We start from the raw sequence: 22,499 nt of genomic DNA on the forward strand, positions 1-22,499 counted from the left end.
CACTTCTGTCCAATTGGCTGAGGAGCTGGGCGTTCCCTTGGCACATGAGAAAACAGAAGAGCCCTCTCAAGTATTGATGTTTTTGGGTATCGAGCTTGACATGGTTGATCAATGTTTTAGGCTCCCCGCAGAGAATTGCTGACCTTAAGGTTAGGCTCCTTGACTTCAGGCCCAAGTGAAAGGTGTCCCTAGTGGAGCTCCAGCAGCTTGTAGGCCACTTGAATTTTGCTTGTAAAGCGGTCGCTCCAGAAAGGGCCTTTTTGCGGCATCTTTGTGAAGCCATGTCATCACTGCGGGCTCCCCATCACTGCCTTAAGGTCACTAGGGGCATGCAGGAGGATTTTGATGTTTGGTTCACTTTCCTTGGGGATTACAATGGGGTTACCTTTTGGTGGGAGGACCTGCTGCTCGAGGCTGAGCTGTAGGTCACGTCTGATGCATCTGGCTCTTTGGGCTTCGGAGTTTATTTCTGAAGGCACTGGTGTGCAGATCAGTGGCCACTTGATTGGCATGAGTTGGTTTGGATAGGGATTTAACATTTTTGGAGGTTTTTCCCATCTTGGTGGCAGTCCACCTGTGGGGGGAGGAGTTCTCTAACCACGTTGTCCACTTTTGGTGCGACAATCAGGCTGTGGTTCATGTAGTTAACTCCTTGACTTCAAAGTCTGGCCAGGTCATGAGGCTGGTCCAAGCCTTCATGTTGTGCCTCTGGAGGAATATTTTATTTAAGGCCAAACATGTTCCTAATGTTAATAATGGTATGGCAGACACTTTGTCTCGCCAACAGATGGAGTGGTTTTGGCAGCTTGCCCCGGAGGCCGACCCGGAGCTGGTGCAGATGCCCCTGGATTTATGGCATCTTGGGAGGCCGAAGCGTTCAGGGCCATAAGGCTTGCTTTGGGCCCCAGCACTCAGCGCACCTACGACAGAGTGGTAGGACAATTTGCTGGGTTTAGGAGAGATTCAGGCCTTCAGCAGGTATGGCCCATCCTGGTTGAGCATCTGATATGCTTTTGTGTGTATCAGAAGGGACGAGGGTTAATGGTTAAATCCATACAGGGCCAATTGGCGGCATTAGCGTTTATAAGCAAGGCTTGGGGGTACCCTGAGGCCACAGGGGATTTCCAAGTAAGGAAAATGTTAGAGGGGTGGTCGTGTGAAGCTGTAGTTCATGCTGACCCCAGAGAGCCTATTTCTCCACTGATTTTAAAGGGGCTTCTCAAGGCCTGGGGTGCCATTTGCACCTCAGGATTTGAGGCTAGATTATTTCATGTGGCTGCTTTGGCAGCCTTTTTTGGGGTACTGCGCATTAGTGAACAGTCCAAGGCAGACATGTCTGGTTGGGCCTTGAGGGTGCAGGATGTTAAATTGGAGGAGGGCGGGGTTTCCCTCACAATCCCCAAGTCGAAAATGGACCAGAAACAAAAGGGGGTGGTTCTTAGCCTGGGAACCTGTGCAGATCCAGAGCTCTGTCCAGTGAGGGCTCTTCATAGATATTTATGGGTTAGGGGAGATGAGCAAGGGTTGTTGTTCCAACATGAGGATGATTTGCCCCTGACACGTTACCAGTTTGGGGCCGTGACTGAGAGGGCATTGGCCAAATTGGGGTTGGTAGGCATCAAATTCAGCACCCATTCCTTTTTGGATTGGGGCTGCATCTACAGCAGCAGCCATGTGGTACTCTGTGCAGGCAATTCAGGGGGTGGGTAGGTGGAGGTTGTCCACCTATTGGTCTTATATTTGTACTTTGACGCAGTTTTAAATGTAGTACTAATGGTGTTTTCTTAGGTGCTGTGTCTTGCCGGGAGAAACAACGGATTCTGATCTGCGGACACAGTATGATCTTTTGGGCTGCTCATCAAGCCAGGAGGACTCAGTTTGGGTCCCAGCTTGGCTTGAGTGAATGGGCAATAAGGGAATGGCAAGGGCGTCATGGCCTCTGGTGGCTTGGTTTGTTGCTGCTCTTATTTAAGGAACAGCGGGGTCCTCCACCACATATAGTGGTCATTGACCTTGGTGGTTATTCCTGGGGTTCATCCATGGCAGGACTTTGTCCGTGCAGGCTAAATGGGACATGCAGGTGATACTCCAGCGGTGGCCTGGAGTGCTTATTATGTCGTCTGCCATGTTGCCTCGCAGGGTTTGGCGGGAGGCAGAGAACTGTCAGGCAGTTGAACAGGCTTGGATGAAGGCCAATAGGGTCATTCAGAAAGCACTTGGGGAGGGATTGGGGGTATATCTACCCCATCCCAGGATCAGGGCCAAATTTGCCATCCTCTATAGAGGGGAAGGGGTCCACCTGTCAGTAACTGGCAACGCTATCTTCCTCAACAACTTGTGGCAAGGGCTTAGGTTGGTGCTAGGCCATTAGTGGGGTGTTAGGGCCGAAGCAGAGGCTTAGCCCTGGTGGTGGAGGGATAGAGTTGATGAGAGGCAGCTGGCTGGTGAGCACCCTTGGCGCTTCCCTATTGGTGGGGAAGAGGGGTCTGCTAGGAGCAGCTGGTACTGCTTGTGACGGCTGCCAGCGCGCATGGGCAGACTGCCTGGGGGAACCCCATGTGCAAGTCCTTTCCTCACGGCTGTACGACTGAGGCTTAGGATCTTGAAAGGGAGGAACCAATTTGCCTGGCCGGCTGGGTCTCCTAGCCCTCCCCAAGGATGGCTCGCACCCAGGGCTTTGGGGCTTGCCCAGGCAGGTCAGGGCAGAGGTCCAGGGGTGACCCTGTGGCTTGACCTGTACCACTTTTACCCTTGCCGCAGTTATGGGTTAATGTTCTTGTTGAGGTTAATTTAATAAAGGGGCCCTTAGACCCAACACTTGTGTCTGTCTCTTCATTCCGACTAGGGGGGCAATGAGAGCTCATTCTGTTTTGCTAGAAAACTGCAGAATGTGTGGGGAAAAAACCTGATTTTTTTCAGGGAGGATTTCATGACTACCAAGCAGCCAGGACTAGTTTTTCTGTAAGATCCAGAATCAGTTATTTTGTGATTTTTATTAGACAGTCTTCCTTACTAGATGGGCCTTCAAAGAAAATTAGTAGTTTAAATATAAAGATCTTTAATGCTGTCACACTATGTCTAAATGTTTATGAATTGTTAGCATCAGGAACGTACAAACTGAAATTCAGAAGCTTTTACTTATTTACGATGAATATATTTCTTAAGTACACAATACATTTTATTTCTTATCCTTTTTAAGCACTAATCCACACTCAGAATTGTAGGAACTAGTAATCTTGTAAATGCCTCTTGGGTTGGGTATATCAGGTTGGTGGAATTACAGCCATATCACACAGGACACAGCCATCACTGATTCTATTTTAACCAGAAATTACTTATTCTAAAATATGAGGTTAGAAAAGTATCAATGCCTTCATGTCAATAATTTAAAAATCTATTTTTAGAACAAATCTTAGCAGAGTCTCAGCTAGGTGTACATCTGCCAACCCACCTTAGGTATGGCTCTGATAAGACACAGTATTTTATCACTATGACTCCTGCTATCAACCTCAATGCATTAAGAACTAAACTAGATGTTAATTTTTTACACAAGTTTGTCACTGGGTCTTGCAGCCATACTGCAGCTTTAAGTCCCAGTGGCAACTCTTGATTCAGATAGGGAGTGTGCTGCAGGGTAGGATGGGCCAAAATGACCTGGGGGCTGTGGGGTTGCTTAGGGAGGTTGTCAGTGCAAGCGTTCAGTAGGGAAGGAAAAGCTAGTTTTTAAAGCAAGTTTTCTTTTTTAAATTCTTTTTCAATTATTATGTTTATGCTGTTTGTTATAATTGTGGAATGAATTCTGCAATAAATGTTGTAATATATGAACTGAATAAATGACACAAATATACTAGATTATTACCAAATTAGTAGTTGGTTACTTGCCATGCTCTTGTTTGATTTCAAGAACTCATCATATATATTCATATGCCACAATCTTAATTTTTAAAAGACTGATTCAAGCATTATAAATATACAGAAAAGTTGAAAAATTCTCTATAAAATCAACTTTGATAGACATAACAATAAACTAAACAATGAGATTTGCTTTCATGTAATGCATAGGTTTGCAGTCTAAAATGCCAATAGCAGATGAAATAGTTAAAATTCTAACATAAATTAGCTGCAGGAAAAAAACAACAAGAAAACTCAGTGGAGACAGCAAAGATTACAAGTAGAGAATAATACAGATAGCTAGTCATCTGAGAATACCCAGGCAAATGATCAGGTGAACACTTTTTTATTATGAATCAAGGCAAAATCTTTTTTCTGTTTCAGGAACATCTCAAATTAGATACCAAGCCAAAGGTTATGGAAAATACATTCTGTAATGAAAGAATCATACCAGTGTAGGCCTTGACCCTGTGGACTATCCACCTAACTTATGAAGACAGAGAAACAAGGAAGAAGATTTAAAACGTTAATTTCTTTTCTGATATGGATTCACCTACTATAATCTCATGGGATGAGATTATACAAAACAAAAATAGGTAGCCCAATGTACACAAATAATTCTATTTCAAGAGATCTATATTTTTCAAGAGCAAAAAACAGGGTTGCACTCACCTGTAACTTCTGTTCACCGAGTTCTTCTATGCAGACACACATGGGACTACGCACGTGCAGGCCTGCCGACAGAGAATTCTTTATTGCTTCTTAGAGCCCATTAGGGGCTGTTGCTCTCATATCACATAGCAACCACTTCCTTCCCAAATGGTCATGTGATCTAATGGAGAGCAATGGCCCCTTCCTTCAGTTCTCCTAAGCTGCCGTGACTCTCAACTGGACTTAACCAGAGAGTTCACAGTGGGGTAGGAGGGAGGGCATGTGTGTCTGCACAGAAGAACTTGATGAACAGAAGTTACAGGTGAGTGCAACCCTGTTTTCATCTTCGTTCTTCTGTGCAGCCCCATGTGGGAGAGTACCAAGCTACACACATACTCACAAGGAGGTGGGGTGAATCTCTCCCAAGTTATCATTTAATAATATAAAACTTAATCATACTATGTAATAAACTTCATTTTTTAAAAGTTTGCAAATGTACAGGCAAAATGTGAGATCTGCCAATAAAGATATAAGCACCTGCAACAATTTAAAATTGCATAGTATTTACTCTCCTTTTACTTTCTTTCTTTTAAACAAAGACTGCAATACAACTTTAATTATAACTACCTTCTATATGATGTAGACCTCTACAGTATAATGCGAGACAAAAGTGTCTGACTATAACCAGTCAGCTATCTTGCAGATTTCCCCCCACCACTTTTTTAAATTAAAAAACAAGGAATACAAGACTACCACATGCTATGTGCAACTGATGTCTAAAGTGCAACGCCCACTGAAAGCACTCAATGATAGTTAAGAAAAGTGCCTTACAAATATGAAATAAAGATACCTCTCACGGAAAAACCAGTGAGGAGGTAGGCAGAAATCTGTTAAAGTGAAATCCCCAGATAAAGGGGCCTTGAGCAGTATGTTGGTATGCCAACCGGATGATAGACCCCACATCTGTATCAATGGGATGGACTGACATCCATTGGTCTTGGATTGAGTCCAAAAACCACACAAACAGATGCAGTTCTGAACGAAAAACCACCTTCTCCTAATTAAAACAAAATGACAAAGCTCTTTTGAACTGTAGTGAATGCATTATATGTTTCCTGTGTCCTGTATTGTGAGTTTTGTAGAATACAGGCATGGTGATCTCCTGAAACAAGTCAAAGAGAACAAGAAAACATAGCAGGAAATGGATGACAGGTTAGAGGAAATTTTGCCAAACTCAGCCTAGCAGACAGGTTCAGTCCTAGGCACTGACAAGTCAACTGCTCTCCTAACCATAGTAATATCACAAAGATGCTCACTCCTAATGGCAAATGGCCAGGGCTTGGGGGATGCCAACATAAGGTGCAACAGTACCCAGGACAGGGACCACTGAGGGACCAGCAGTAACTCTGGAAAATAAAGCCTAAATATCCCGTTGAGGAATTGGCGGAACTAAGATAAAAGAGTGCAGGCTTGCCTTTAATCTGAACATGAACGGAGTCCAAGGCAGATGGGTGAACCTTATGAATTAGAGTAGCGGGAAAACCCCCTCTAAGTTCAGGGTGTATAGATAGTCAAATATAAAGAGTAAAAGACAACTCTCAGCCATAGTGCCCTTACTCTACATGCACTCTGATTTTTTTTAAAAAATTTGGAATCATAAAACATCCAAGTGGAAAACCCCATGGTCAGGAGTACTTATATGGAGATTACCATAGAATGGATCAAGCGTATCATGCTGACAAGTGCATGAAACTCAAAATGGGAGGAAACAGCGTGCCCAGTTGAATCACACCTGATATAAGAGGAGGTGGCATGTACTTCTGTTTGGACCAATCAAGTAATGTAAGAACACAATTTGCCTGGACTCCAAAAGGGGTACTGGTTAACATGTCCCCTTCAATAGGTAAAAGAACTTACGTACAAAGGAAAAATTAATGGGATGCCTAGACTAGGCAACTTGTCTATACGTGTAGGGACATGTCTCCAAAGAAAGGAGATCGCTGTCTGTTCTAGAACAGTACTCGTGTCTTGGCATTAATGCTAATTATGAATGGCAGCAGGATGATATTGTTTAGAACACATGAATGAGTGGAACTCAAAACGGTACTCAGCCCCTTTAGCCTGGTGTTGTCTGGGCCCGGGATGTAGACTCTCTGTATGGAAATTCCGTCAAATTTGCCCAGATGCAGAAGACCCTAGACTCTGCCCAAGGGTTAGCAATGCTGCGCATTCCCACTGTTTTGGTAACAACTGCCATGGTGTTGACCATTTATGCTTGAATATCTTTCCCCCAACACCTGTTTGTGACGAAACAAGAGCATAACACATGGATCTAAATTCCAGTACCTAAATATGTAATGTGTTTTCACTGTCAGACCATTCATCCTTGCATAACAGTATCATAACCAAGCACACTTCAACTATGCAATGAAGCATCAGTTGTTGACATAACATGATGCTGTCTAGTATAAAAGGGTATATCCCTGACCAAACTAATGGTCTCCCTGTCCCCTTTCATGGCTCCTGAGGATTTGTCTCAGGATGGATAAACGCATGAATAGAGAAATGTGAGGAATGACCCGAAAATCCCTCAGCAAGCATTTCTGTAAATGTATATATTTCGCATAGTAAGGGGTACCATTGGCATGGCAGATGACACCAGTCATGACAGTTTCAATATGCTCCAGGTAAGTTGGAGTCATTTGTCAGAGTCTAGCCCAGGGGCAAAATGACCCTGGTAACTCATGTAGTCCAATATTGCATCACTGTGGACACAAAACTCTGGATAGGCTGCAATTGTGACCCTTCTGTCAAAACACCGAAGCTATTTGTAAACATACCACATCATATCACAACCTCAGTTATAAAGTAATTAAAAAAGTGGTGCAGCAAATAGAACAACCTAGGGTTGTAAGACAGACCAAGCTGGTTCCTTGCAGCTGGTGAACACTCTGGGTGTTGTTAAGACAATAACAAAAAAGGGAAGATCTGTGTATAGAATATCCTGCCCCAGTATCATCACAGCTAGCATCACAGCTAGCTGTGTCCTCAAAATCTGTGTCAGCAACCCAGAAATTAACCTGTACGAAAAATAGTGAAGAGGAGAATGTAACCATTCCATCCTCGATACTGTAAGTACAGTATAGGCTAACAACATTCACCCATTCCTTATTTACTAAGAAAAAAGTGGGAAAAGAAGCCATAACGAGTTCCCTGAATGGTCCCTTTGCATTAAGGGACCAATTTTCTTCCTCTAATGCTAATAAGAAATTATTTGCAGCTGTCGTAATTAATATACACAGAAGTTTCTGACATCTGAGCTGTGGTGATTGTTCAGTATGGCTAAGACCCAACAAACAAAAGTCATTAATCACGTTCAGGGAATAGGATATCAACCATTCAGGAGACCCCTTAAGGTCCTTGTGACTGTGCTTACTGCAATGATTTTAGGACTATACAGAACCTCTCTTCCCACCTGAGAGCAACGGTGGTGAGCTGGAGGGATGTTGCAACACCAATCAGTTATGCTACTGACCCCAAGAGAGTTCTTTTCTACTGAGAAATCACCTCATCCATATGAGAAAGCAGGAAAGTACCCCTAAACAGAGTCATCTACTCCAAACATAGTCATGGGGGGAAGGGGGGAGTTGGGTAATGCCCCCAAACATTATCACTTCCCTGCCCCTGGTGAGGCATCCACAAAGTGTCTACCTATGTTCATCTGCTGTGTAGACAATATTATAATTTTCATTAGTAATGGGGTGACCATAAAGTACACAGTGGAGAGGTCAGCAATAAAAGATGACTGGCTCCCCCTGAGATATAGAAGGTAGCCATCTACAATAGTCTAATGTTTAGCAACATACAAATTTTAAAAACTGCTGCAGAATATTGCCTTTGCCCAGTCCCTCAGGTTTTCTGCCCTCATTGTGAAGAAGGGGAGAGTACAATAATGGGTGATAAATTTCTTATAACTAATGAAGGTGGTGCAAGCATACCACCCAGGATGATCAAGCATTAATTATGCCCTTAAAGATGAGTTCCAACCATTAGATGTTATTGGTAGGTCAGCAGGTTTCCATGGATAGGAAGGCTATGACGGAAACTGAATCTGAGTACGGGCTTGTTCATCACCCTCATACTTAACGAACAAACAAGTCCAATACCTGTCAGAGAAGCATGCAAAGACCCTCATGAAGGGAAACAGATCCTTCCTGGATTCTATCACAGCAGTGTGTTATGAGACCAGAGAAGTGTTTTTGTTTTTTGTCTTTTTGTTTTTTTGCATTGGCTGGAAATCAAACCCAGTTCAACTGTTTGGAAGATAGCTATGCTCCCCAGTACATCACCAACCACTTAATCAAACAAGAAGGCATCGCATCAGCTGCAGCATGGGGCTGACAGATTTGGACTCCAATCTCGCAGATCCAATGAAAACAGAATTTTCGGATCCAATAGTGATGAATGACCACTAGGAGGATTCTGCAACAGAGTGCAGCTCTAATCTATGTCTGCAGCTCTCCCTCTCTCTCTCTCAGGTTGCCTGACGCCAACCCCTTCAACTTCAGTGTCTGTTACTAGTCCAGAGCTTCAATGAGCCTTGCGTCTGTTTATCCAGTCTTGAAGAAACCTTGGTTCCGAGGAGGTCATGGATCTGAGGGGTCTTAGATCCTAAGGAAAACCTGACTCCAAACAGTGTCTCGGATCCGAGAAACGTCTTGGATCCGACAGGTCTTGGTTCCGAGGGAATTTCTCTGACCTGAAAGACCTCAGCTCCGAGAAGGGTCTTGGATCCAAGGAAGGTCTTAAATCTGAAGGATCTTGACTCCAAGCAAGGTTTCAGACCCAACAGAAGTCTCAGATCTGAGGAAGGTCTCGGATCCAACAGAAGTCTCAGATCTGAAGAAGGTCTCGGATCTGAAAGAGGTTTCAGAGCACACTACTTCCACCCTCGGCTCTGACTTCACCATTCCAGCCCAAGATGGGCACTCCTTCATGGCAGGCAACACAACTGCCAGAGTATCGGAGCTCAGTGGACACCCTTTAGTGGCAGATGACTTAACTGCCTGGGGGTCATAGCTCCTTGAATGCCTCCTTGTGGCAGATTCCTGTTGCCAGAGCTTTCCACACACTCATCATCAGCAGATGACTTAACTGCCTGGGGGTTGGAGCTTGTTGGATGCCCATTAACAGCAGATGACTTAACTGCTTAGGGCTCAGAGATTCATGGGCGCCCATTAGCAGCAGGTGAGTTCGCTGCCTAGGGGTCAGAGCTTGTTGCACATACATTAGCAGTAGATAATTTTGCAGCCTGGGGCCATAGTTTGCTGTATCTCAGAGCTGAGCAGACGCTCCAAAGCGGCAGTTGACACCGTTGCCAGAGGAACAGAGCCTACTGGAATTATTCCTCAGTGTAGGCCTTCTTAATATATCCAGCATACTTGATGAAACAATACACTCTGAGGTAACCTGGTGGCAGTTATGACCTGCGAAGTCAAACCAGCCAGTTCAAAAACCTCCTCAAAACACACAAGACATAAGGAAGTGTGAAGATAATCCAAAATGTATTAATTTTCTCGTCATATAAAACGTTCAATGTTAAAAATTAACCAAGCTCAAAAGCGAGATTCTTCTCACGGCGGCAAAAAGAGAACTGAGGGAAGGGGCCGTCGCTCTCCATTAGGTCACATGACCGTTTGGGTGGGAAGCGGTTGTTTTGTGATATGAGAGCAACGGCCCCTAACAGGCTCTAAGAAGCATTAAAGAATTCTCCGTTGGCAGGCCTGCGCATGCACAGTCCCATGTGGGGCTGCACAGAAGAACAAAGATGAACATTGGGTTTATAAAAAAATGTGCTAGATGCCCTGCTAGAAACACGAGGACTACAATGCTTTCCTGGGATTAAGCCCCATTGAATAAAATGGTACTTACTTCTGGGTACCTGCTTAGGATTGCTCTCTTAGGTAGGGATCTGCAAATTTTATGACTAAAGAGCCAAACTGCTTCAAAATTCAGAACAAAATGAGAAACAAATAGAATTTCATATTTAATTTTAATTAACTTTTTAATTTTGAAAGCTTTGATGAATTGATCTAAACGTTTAATAGGGGACAGAAGGGAGGCGGTCCAGTCCGTTGACCACCTCCTAGGCTCGTGATGAAGGGGCAGCCACTGACTGAACAAACATTTCAGACATGGTGGGCACCCAAGGTGGGTGCTGCAGGCCACCCCCAGCTCCAAGCCTGTGGCACCCAGGGGGACAGAAGGGAGGTGATTTAGTCCATTGACCACCACATGAGCCATAAGGAGGGGGCAGCCACCAACAGAACCCACACTTCAGACATGGTGAGCACCCATTAGGGCACAAGGGGGGGCACAGGCCATCCCCCAGCCCCCAAGCCCGTGGCACCCAGGAGGACAGAAGGGAGGCAGTCTGGTCCATTGACCGCCTCCCAGTCAATGTATTGCAATCTTCACCAAACTTGGATGGTGGCTGGAGGAGAGCCTGGTGAAGACTCCCTGCAAGTTTGGCATCTCTGGGTATGAAGGGGTCCACTGTAGGGCCCTGAGATCTGATGAACCACAAACCTAATGGACCAGTTTGTGAACTGGGGCGAGTTCGTGAAGGTTCATGGTTTCTGGAATGGGATGAACCATGAAGCTCACAGTTTGGTTTTTTTTCAGTTTGTGCCCATCTCTATTTGGAACTCATATATTTTTTGCTTCAACCTTGAAGACAGACAAAATGGTGAGATAATAAAACCTTTACAAAAAGAAAGTGGATGGCTGTAGTTAGATTTTTATGATATTTACTTAGAAAATGTGCTTTGCGGTAACTGCTTTTTTGACATCCCAACCTAGCATGGGGAATAAATGAAAGGTAGGGGCAATCTCTAAAGTAGTTCCTAGGTAGCATTGTTAAGAGAAATTCTCTTAATTCATCTTTAAACAAATTTTCCCTGAAATCCAACCATCTGTTTCTTTCTCTCTTATTAGGAATTTGGAGTCTGTTTATTCCATTTCATTTTGTACAAAAGAGAAATTCAAAGCGAGTAGGAGCAGGAAGAGAGATTTTAAAAATGTTAGAAATTCATTATGTAGATTCTCAGAGGCAAGCTACAGTGAGTTGTAATATAAAATAACTACAAGGGCTGCAGTTACAAAAGGGTGAATTGATTTCTCTACAATATTTCTTTTAAAAGAGAAAAAACAGAAAGAGAAATAAAAGTAAAAGCTAAATAAATTAATCTCCTCACATCACTGTTCCCTTGTTTGCACAACATAAACTGTACAAACTAATGACAATATTTAAAAGAATTTGGAAAAGAATTACCTTAATGTCAAAAGTTCCAGGTTGATCCACTTTATTGTAAAGTTCCAACTGGTCTTTGATAGGCGAAAGCCACAGTTTTAGTTGATTTAATTGTTGTTCAAACTGGATCAGGTTATTTAGCAGATTTTCTATTTCTTTTTGCTTCTCAGGTAGATCTTTAGATACCTTAAAAATACCAGAAATTTATTCTAGAAGATACATTTCTTGTTAAATAAATAAATAAAATAATGTTCTAATTTTGGCAGGCAGCAATGTGTCAGCAAACTGCTATACAAAACACTTAAAAGTTTTTTAAAAAAATAAATAATAAATCAGGACCATGAGTATCTCACAATCTTAAATAATTTGATAATAATGAGGGTAAAGTTAGGCACACCCGAGTTCAGTTAAAATTTTTGTGGTTTTTTGACCATTTCAATGCCATCCCTAAGCATTTTTTGGATCAGTCAAAAGTCTGGTTGGAGATGGACACATTTGCAATCACACAGACAGGATTTCAAAGAAGCCTCCAAACCTCACATTTTAAATGAACAGTATACCAAAACTGTGTTTATTAGATGCATAAGAAACATTTGAGTCACTTCATTCTCTTGGTTGCGTTACATTTAAAAAGCCTAAAACTGAATGCTGTAATTTGACAGATTTTGCTTCTAACCCATATAACTACTAATGTTTTCAGAAGTTAAAGGATATTGTGATAGATGTAAAATGCTGAGAATACAAGCTGTCTGAAGCTTTTTTAAAAAAAAAAAAGTACAATAAGAGAACAGTATTAAATATCACAGAGTTTTATCTAATACACTTACACAACAGCTGAGCTTTCTGTCATGTAAGATGCATAATTTCCCTGGCCTTAAGCCAGCAGAAGAAACTTCAAACTGATGAAAACTAACCTGACAGACAGCTGTGCTGTCAACTGAGTTGAATCACTGTACAACCCATAATCACAAAGAAGTTATTGTAGGATACTCTTAGAAGAACGAGCAGTTTTGGTTGGATGTAGAAAATACAGAAAATAATTGATAGGATATCCTGTCAATATCCTATAGAGAACTAATCCATGTATCATGGATATTCTATTTTACCATAATTCACATGTTAGCAGAGTGCATAGTAGGTAGAAAAACTTGGGGTGTAAGAGCTTACATTGCTAGTACGCATGGGAGGATGAAACAAACTTACAATCAGGGCCTTGCTTAAGCTTTAGAAAAGGGAATAAAAACTCTTTATTGTGTGAACTCCATACATGATAGAAGTTTCAGAGAGACTGGACCCTGGGGAAGCCATGACCCATGTATTTCTGCAGATGTTGTCAGTTTCCACCCCCAGTTTCCACTGTGGGGGCTATCCAGGGGGAAAGGGAAGCGGAAGCCACCCAAAACTGACACTCTGCAATGGCAACTCATTGATTATGAGTGACCATGGACCCTTGCAAACACGACTACACCAGCTACCCAACATGTGCACACAGCAGGACTACAGGACATGTGTTCACCTGGGGTAAAATTGACACTGGCAAGGAGGAACAGACATGATTCTTGACACTCAAATAGTCTCGTGTAATTTGTCTCATCTAGTTCAGCTCGAACAGAGGAAGATGAGGTGTCACGAGAGGGAAGTCCCTGAGAATAGCATTCTTCATAAAAGGATAGTGCCAGGAAAGTAAAGAGCAAAGTGTAAATAGATCCCTGATCTCTCTATCCTTCTAATTCTTTGATTTGTCCCCTCTTTGATATATGAGTTAGTTCTCCTCTTCTTATACCACATTAGCTAGGAGCCCACAGTCTTTGTGGTGTATCTGATACGTGTAATCACCATTTCATATGAATCAGTGCATTTCAGGGACTGAATACTCCCAGTTTACATGTACGTAACATCTGAAGAAAACATTGTGGTCAAAGTACAGATAGTAAAAGTAGATATTCTTTTTAAATATTCTTTTAACTGGATTTATGATGAGAGCCAGTATATTTTTGCATATACAGATAAGCATTCTCCTTTTTGACAAAACACTGTAAGCCCACCTAAGATAAATTTAATTCAAATTTTCAATGTCAATCTGACATTGAACTCTAGTGTTTTAAAAAAACCTTTATTTGGCATGCTAATTTCCTATTGTGCTAGAATCTAAAATTGAAAAGGTACACAAAAAAGTACCTTTTCAATTTAAGACACAGAACAGGCTTAAATTGCGGCTCTCTCCTGATAAAGTAAGTCCAGATACAAGTTGAATATTATAAATCCAATACATTGTAATATATGGTATTTCTATCAATATAATTATGTTGCAATCTGATTTTATCATGAACGTTAAGTAATTTCCTCACTCTGCAATTACATTTGTGTAAAGGTAATGAGTACAATGTGGCCCAATAAGGTATCAGGATGCCTCTGAAATCCAGATTTTTCTAGTTTATCAAAAGTGTAGTGACCACAGAACGATTTATTTGTTTGTTGGTGATTCCAGATTTGGAAAAAAAAGTTTTATTTCTAGTAAAATATCAGATTAAGATGGTAAATGTACCTTACCCCACAGAAATTAGCAAAAATTTATTCAAACAGATCTCCCCTATGTTGGAAGAACTGTGGTGAGTGTGGGTCGTTCGCACACTGCTGGTGGGAATGCAAATATATTGCAGAATTTTGGCATGCAGTTCTCCATAAAATCTTCTTAATCACATCCCACACTATAACTTTGCAACCGGAACTAATTTTTCTAGATGTGTGGAAACATTTGGAAGTGCCACAGAAGCAGAAATATTTAATACTAACACTCTTGGCTGCTGCCAAAAATGCGATAGCATCCAGGTGGAAATCACACTTCCCACCTAACCTTAATACATGGTATCTGAAGGTGTGGGAACAGCTTATCATGGAAAAAATAACAGAGAGAATGAAGCTAATATTGAATCCTTCCAAATCTGCAGATTTCTATGCAAAGTGGTACCCTTTCCTGGATTTCTTGTCTAAAAACGATTTATTAGTCTCAAAGTTACCTTATTATGCAATCATAAACCCAGAGCTCTGAATTATTGAATTATGGTAAATTGAAGGGGATATAATATATTTTTCTTGAATTATAACTACTCTGTTTATTAACGTATTATAATGTTACTTATACCTTGTATTTGTTAACTGGATGGATACATAACAAACGCTGTTAACTTGTCGTTTGAAGTTAGTTATGCATTGCTATGTTTTGTTAATACTGTTATTATTGAAAATTAATAAAAATTATTTAAAAAAAGAGATGGTAAATGGAAAAAAAGCTCAGTCAGAAATCCACATTTAATACAATACACAGGGGGTTGAGTCCAATAATGCAGAAGTGGAAAAGTAAATGGACTTAGCATAGTTCTGCTTGCACAAGATGTTGTACAACACCTAGCATTTCCCTGCCTATATACTACGTCGCTCAGGAACTGGTTGCAAAAAATCTTGCACAAGTTGAAACACTAGTGGAGATACATTTGACTTAGTGAAAGTGGCTGTCACTGTCTTATTGCATTTCTGCTCACTCAAGAGCTCTAATGCAAGTGGAAATTTTGTTGCTGCCCAGCTGGCAGAAGGGAAGAGGACATGATGACAAAACACCCAACACAAGCAACTGGAGTAAAAAGAGGCCACAACTTTATTAAATTACAGCTAATAGGAGCATTAGTGACTCATAGGGGTCAGATTCCAAGCATCGGCTGATCCACCTGCCAGCCGATGACCGCCTACCCCCTCAGACCCTGCTGAGGGGGGAGAACCATGGAGTGGCAGCAAACGGGATATCACATGGATGTACACCTCTGTGTGACTCCCCTGCTACCTGGGAGTGAATATGCCCCAGCAACCCCCAAGCTGGGCATGCACTACCATGATTCACTTCTAAGATTCTTTATGGGGAGACTTAGCACACAAGCCCTGTCTCCCTGCAAAGGGATCCAATCCCAATGGAAAACTGCTCAAAAAGTTGTGACAAAAGGAACATACAAAAAATAGTCAATAACCCCAACAGGAGCCAAAACACCTGAAATGTAGAGAGGGATGGGTGGGATTTTGCTGGCAGAGCATGAGTGAGGTGGGATGGGGCCAGCTCCCATTAAATTGATTGCCTGCTGGACCTGAGGGAAAATTGGGCTTCTCAGATCTGACATCAAGTCTTGTCCCTGCTGGCAAGTTCTCCAACCAGCCCTGATTGGCCCGCTAGGCATTTCAAATTGATTGGGCTGCGGGTCTGCCCAGGGGATACTGGTAGGCCCGAACATGACAGCCACCATGTTTCAGGCCTCTCCAATGCCCTGTGGGCAGCAAATTGGCTGCCCAGGTAAGTCTGGAGGCCATTACTTCTCAATCCAATCCAATATTTCTAATACTGGGGAGCTCACATGTAAAGTGCTGGTATGCATTGAGTGAGTGCTTAACCCTTTAATCCTATACCATTTCCCCATTGCAACAGAGTACCTGCCAACTGCTTTCCCCAGCTCGATAGTATAACTTATCATACGGGGGAGGAGGAAATGTTTGGTGGAGCAAGTGCAACAACAACAACAACAAAAGTCCTGGAGAGGACAAAATAACACTCGCCCTCTCTACTCACATTAACTTCTTACAGATAGTTGTTCTTGCAAAGTTTTGGGATTCCCTGCATTTGTTTTCAAACAAATAGCTCTGTACCAAGAGTTAGCATCTGGAAAATTTCCTGAAACAGGGACAATGCAAGTATATGGAGTCTACTATGAAGTTTTAATAGAGCGTAGCATTCTCATTTTTCAGTTATATTAACTGGCTTTTATTGCTATTATTTTCACCTTGGATTCTTGTGTTCCATAAATCTCTTACCAGTAAATCATACCACTCTTTTATTTGCCTTAATTGTGTTAAGTACAATACAATTATTTTACCTCATAACACAGCATGGGACCAAATGAAAAGGAAAACAATTAGGAATGCATTCACTTTGGTAATATATGAAATAAATGTGTGTGCATAACTTCGTTTACACAATATACTTACACAATTTCACACAATATACTTTAATCTTTGCTACGAACAATTAGATTATTAATCTGGAGTATTTATCAACTTTCACATGAATATGAATAAGATAAAAACAATATTATTATTGAGAATAAACAAAATAAACTAGTTTATAAAACAACCTGAACATAATATTGAATAATAATTTCTGAAGTAATGAAAAAAATGTACCAACTGGAGTGGTTGGCTATTATTACTACTAAATCAAAAGGGAACAAGACAGAATAGGCTCAGATCAAAATGTATGGATCTACACCCTTCTAAATATATAAAATCCCATTTTACCTGTTACAAAAAAGATGCTTGGAGTTATTAAAGAGCGGTGTTTCTTTGCCTCCGAAACAGGTTCTGACGGTTTTGATGGAACTGGTGCATTCAAGGAGGGGCCAGATGGAACCGATGGTAGGTTCCGAGATGGATCCGGGGTACTCACCCTCGAGGTGGAAGGCATCGCATTGGAGCATTGCATGGACTCCCTGTCCGAGGGTTTTGTAGACAGTTTAGTCAACCCAGTGAGGGATTGCTCCCAAAGTGCTGCCTTTAAACGTGCAGTACGGTCATTCCTGGCTTTTGGGGTGAAACTCTTACAATGTTGACAGGCTCCAACATTGTGTCCTTCCCCCAAACAAAGTAGGCACGACTGATGCCCATCAGAATGTGGTATTTTAGTGTCGCATTGTAGGCACTTTTTGAAAATCGCTTTTTGAGACATATTGTCGTCGAGGAAAAAACTGAGAGCAAGAGGAAATAACCTTTCACAGCGGCAGCAAGAAAGGAACTGAGGGAAGAGGGATCGCTCCACCCAGCAACACAGCACGTGGCGGGAACGGCCGCGCATGCGTGTGGCAGGGCGAGAGAGCCCTCTACTGTTTGAGAGCTTGAAAAATCCTTTCCGATGGCTGGCCTGCGGCTGTTAAGTCCCAATGTGTGCCTGCACGAAGACCTAGATGAACAATAGTTACGGTAAGGCAACCTGTTTTTATTAAACATGCTGATTTGAACCCATTTGCTTTACAGATTTACAGATGGTTTACAGATCCAACAGACTCCAGGTAGGGTTGCAAGGTCCCCTTACCCTCCCAGAAAAAGGGCAGGTCCCCTGTACTCACCTTCTCTATGTCCCTTGCACACACACTTTGCATGTGCTCCCACATCTGTGACATGATGTCACTCCTGGTGACATCACTTCCGAGCAATGTGATTTCACTTCCGAGCGATGTCATTGTGCAGGCACTGGAGCACACATGGGCATCATGTGATTTGGGTCTCAAATGGGCCTAATTCAGCCTGCTGAGAAGTATGGGAGCACTCTTGGGGCAGCGTGATGATATCTGTCCCGGGAAGTGACATCATCATGCTGCTCCAGAAGTGCACCTGGGAGTCCTGTTCCTGTGCCTTACCCCCAATGGCCAGGTGAGTGGGGGGGGGGGGACAGAGGGTGTAGCTACTAGTTGGGGACTGGTAACCCTAACTCCAGGCCTTAAGTCTGACAGCCATCCCAGCACCAGAGCTTTCACCTTGTAAGTAGAGGGCATAGTTCTTCATACAACAGACAAATTCTGTCCTAAAGATTGTGGCAATTATCTTAAGATAATATTATACTAGACCCCATAGTTCAGTGGTAGTGATGTATTTTTTTACATTGATTCACTAATTTTTTTAAACAATTTTTTAAAAACAAACATAGGAAGTAGCTACATGTCACTAAAGGCATATTTGTGGTCACAAGCAAAAAGTCAAGTGTTATGCTGTGCAGTACAGCTCTAATACTGTAAACACATATTTCTAGGCCAGGAAATGAATAAACCACAGGTGATAGATATTGTGCCATCTTTGTTTTTTTCTTCCAAAGCTCCAAATGGTCCCCCCCCTTTTTTTCTTGGAGAGCTTGTCCTTTGTTATACCCTTTTGGGATCACGTCAGAGTTACAGTTCGTATCTTCATATAAGAGGTTTGTTCTGCATACACTACATAATCATGATAGGGAGGAAATATGTATGAGCATATGTGCAAAGCAGTTTTTTTTATTGTAATAGGCCACTTAAAAAAAGAACTTGTTTTTAGCCAGTTAGTGTTTTCTCAGCTTTTGCTACATACAATATTCTACTGAGTTGGGTAAATCTACTAGTCTTGGAAGGTTGATAAGTATAGAATTCAATTCTGTGGCATGGAACACTTTCAGGGGGGAAATAAGTTCAAATCAGTGTCCTTGGAGGACCATTAAGAGAGAGATTCACATTTTACTCTGTGAAGAATTTGTGTATGTCTCCATTGGCTGGAAATGAGACACAGAGGAGGGTGTACCCTAAGCAGGTAATGTTAAACGCTAAATTAGCGTAATCCTTTTAGGATGCCATGTCAAGTGATAAGTTACGGGTTTACTACCAGGACAGTTTTATGGTATAAAATGTCCCAAGAAAAAAGATTTGACTTTGGTAATATTTTCTATAAGTGATACCATCGTTTGAGCTGTAAAAATTCATGTTTTCCTAGCCATGCTTGTTTTAGCCCATTTTCAAAACTTTGTCTCAAACTAAAATGAGATGTATTTTTTTCTGTAGTAGATCTTGGAAGCTAAGCAGGGTTGGCCCTGGTTAGTACTTTAATGGGAGACCAGCAAGGAAGCCTGCCTTGTCACCCCCCCTTCACTCAGTGCTCTCAGAGCTGGGGAAGTCCACAGCTCCCAGAGCTCTGGGTGAATGGGCACCCGGCGGCAAGGCACAGGCTGAAGCCCACCTCACCACCTCCCTTCACCCAGTGCTCTCAGAGCCGGGGAAGTCTGCAGCTCTGAGAGCACTGGGTGAATGGGCACCCAGCAGCAAGGCGCAGGCTGAAGCCCCCCTTGCTGCCCCCCTTCACCAAGTGCTCTCGGAGCCGGGGAAGTCCAGAGCACTGGGTGAATGGGCACCCAGTGGCAAGGCACAGGCTGAAGCCTACCTCGCCCCCCCTTCACCCAGTGCTCTCGGAGCCAGGGAAGTCCACAGCTCCCAGAGCACTTTGTGAATGGGCACCCGGCGGCAAGGCACAGGCTGAAGCCCACTTTTCCGTCCCCCCCTTCACTCAGTGCTCTCAGAGCTGGGAAGTCCACGGCTCCCAGAGCACTGGGTGAATGGGCACCCGGTGGTAAGGTGCACGCTGAAGCCTGCCTCACCGCCCCCCTTCACCCACTGCTCTCAGGGCCACGAAGGGAGAAAGGGACTTTGAAGTGAGAAAAGTTCCCCGTACGGCTTCCAAGCCTAGCAGGGAACCTTCCTCCCTTCAAAGTCAACCCCCTTACCAGCTGGGTAGAGGGAGAGGGAGCGACTCTGAAGGGAGGAAAGTTCCCTGCGCGGCTTGGAAGCTGTGCAGGGGAACTTTTCTCCCTTCAGAGTCTCCCCCTTACCAGCTGGGTAGAGGGGGGTTGACTTTGAAGGGAGGAAGGTTCCCCACCCGGCTTGGAAGCCACGGGGAGAACTTTCTTCCTTCAGAGTCGCTCCTCTACCCTGCTGGTAAGGGGTTGACTTTGAAGGGAGGTAGGTTCCCCGCCAGGCTTGCAAGTGGCTTGGGGAACTTTTTTCCCTTCATAGGCTCCCTTGGAAGGGAAGAAAGTTTCCCTTCCCTGGCTTGCAAGCCAGGCAGGAACCTTCCTCCCTTCAAAATCAGCTGCTTGTCGGAAGCCGACAAACAGCTGTTTGTTTAAATGTCCCTCTCCCTCCTGCTCCGCAGAGGGACTGACCTGAAGCTTCCCGAAGCTATACAAATAGCTTCGGGAATCTTTGATTCAGGTTTCCGAAATGGCCCCGGTATGCTGGGGCTGTTTCGGAAATCCCAAATCTTTGCGAATCGGGTCCAATTTGGGTATTTTCCCTGAATTGGAAACCCAAAGCGCACACCCCTACTTCAGACTCTTCCCCACTTTTGGAAACTCTTATTAAATCAATACAGAAAATAAAACCTACAATATTTGTATATAAATATTTGATGTTGATCTATAAATATAATACACAAAGTCTTAACGATGAATGGAATAATGGGATGGAGCATCTAATTTTGCTAAAGAAATGGGATAAGGCTTTAAGTCTTATACTTGTTGCTGCGATGGTTCTTAAACTGCAACTTACTCAGCAAAAATTATGTTTAGGGTATACACCAGAGCACTTTTTAACTAAAGAATTAAGCACAGTATATAATTGTTGGCAGTGTAATTTACAAGATGAATCTCTTAAGCATATACTTTGGACATGTTCAGCCCTTTGGGGAGGAAGTTATCACTTTAGAGTCATATACAGCTTGGGACCTGTACCTTTGATGTCCATATGAACCTTCCCAACCGCTGCAGTCATCTTTGGGTACCTTGATTCAGGTGCCCACATTATCTGAGGGAAGACAGGTGGCAAACAGAGACAGGTCCTTTTCAGTTGTGGCATGAAAATTGTGAAATTCTCTCACCATGGAGATTCCGTTATCCCCATCTATCATTATCTCCCACCAGTGGGTGAAAACCAGTTTGTTTTGTATGATGTTTCCTGATCGATTCAACTTCCTATTTATGTTTTAAATTGTTTTTAAAGTTTTTTTTTAATGTTCTACAGTAGTGTACCTGAGACCATGGAGGGACAATACCAGGCTGAGCATATAAAGCATGGGCTAGACTGACCAATGGCCTGACTCATTACGGCAGGAAGTTTTGTTCATTGCAATATGAAAAATAGTTACATAATTATTGGGTCATTATCAATGTGTTTAATAGATAAGGAATGGTTTTGTACAAAATTTAATGGACTGTACACATTCTATTTAATCATAGTACTAAGTGCACAACATAGTACTAACTGCACAATTGATACATAATAGAAAGAGGCTACCTTTCAGAAAGTGGTAACAAATGGCAAAATAGGCAGATTATTTAACAACAAAGTAGTTAATGACATTCTGAAGACTATTGTAAATGCTTGGTAAAACAAACTAGTTAAAGGACAAGGCTGATTAAAGGACATAGTGGATGGTGGGGGGTGGGGAGAGATTTTTCCAAAAGAGTCATGGGGTGATTTACATTGTACTTGGGAAGGAGCATATGGATAGGAATGAAAAAGAAAGTGCATCTTAATTATTATATTTATCTCTATTATTATATTTATCTGAGATATGTTATAACTGAGGCTTAAAATATGTGTATGATTGTGCAAGTTTTTATTTTGTTCTCAGAACATACCCCAGGAAACTCAAAACAACAAAGCACAAAACAATAATTGACAAGCTGAAATGTAAAACATTTTTTCTTATATAATGCCCCACATGCATATGGTTTAGTATTTTCACACCATTTATCAATAAGCGTAACAATACAATTACAGGCTTTTAAAAGTATGTGGCACTTCTGGCCAGTGGCAACAGCCACTTTGGCTGGAGGGCATGATTTACCTCCCTGGAGGAGGGGGAGGCAGAGGCACTTTCTCGGTCATCTGGGAATGCATGGGGTGGGTGGAGCTGGAGGCCTTACAGGGTTGCTCTGCCCTCTGGTGTTCTCAGTCGCACCTCGTGCTTGGACAGAGAGAGCAGAGTTCGGAACAGTATTTCTCTCCTGGTTTGAGAGGTGAGGCATCGGAGTGCCTGCTGTGCC

General features: G+C 42.6%; 1 protein-coding gene across 1 annotated transcript in view; it reads right to left on the reverse strand.

Annotated features, from left to right (window-relative positions):
* The window catches only part of DMD (dystrophin), a 2,144,806-nt gene that overhangs the window by 668,126 nt on the left and 1,454,181 nt on the right, over nucleotides 1-22,499 (reverse strand). The window contains exon 47 of the mRNA XM_054973282.1: nucleotides 11,876-12,040. Coding sequence (XP_054829257.1) covers nucleotides 11,876-12,040 — 165 coding nt within the window. The remainder of the gene's footprint in view (nucleotides 1-11,875; nucleotides 12,041-22,499) is intronic.

Source organism: Eublepharis macularius, chromosome 3, assembly GCF_028583425.1.
Source record: "Eublepharis macularius isolate TG4126 chromosome 3, MPM_Emac_v1.0, whole genome shotgun sequence".
Classification (NCBI taxonomy): Eukaryota; Metazoa; Chordata; class Lepidosauria; order Squamata; family Eublepharidae; genus Eublepharis; species Eublepharis macularius.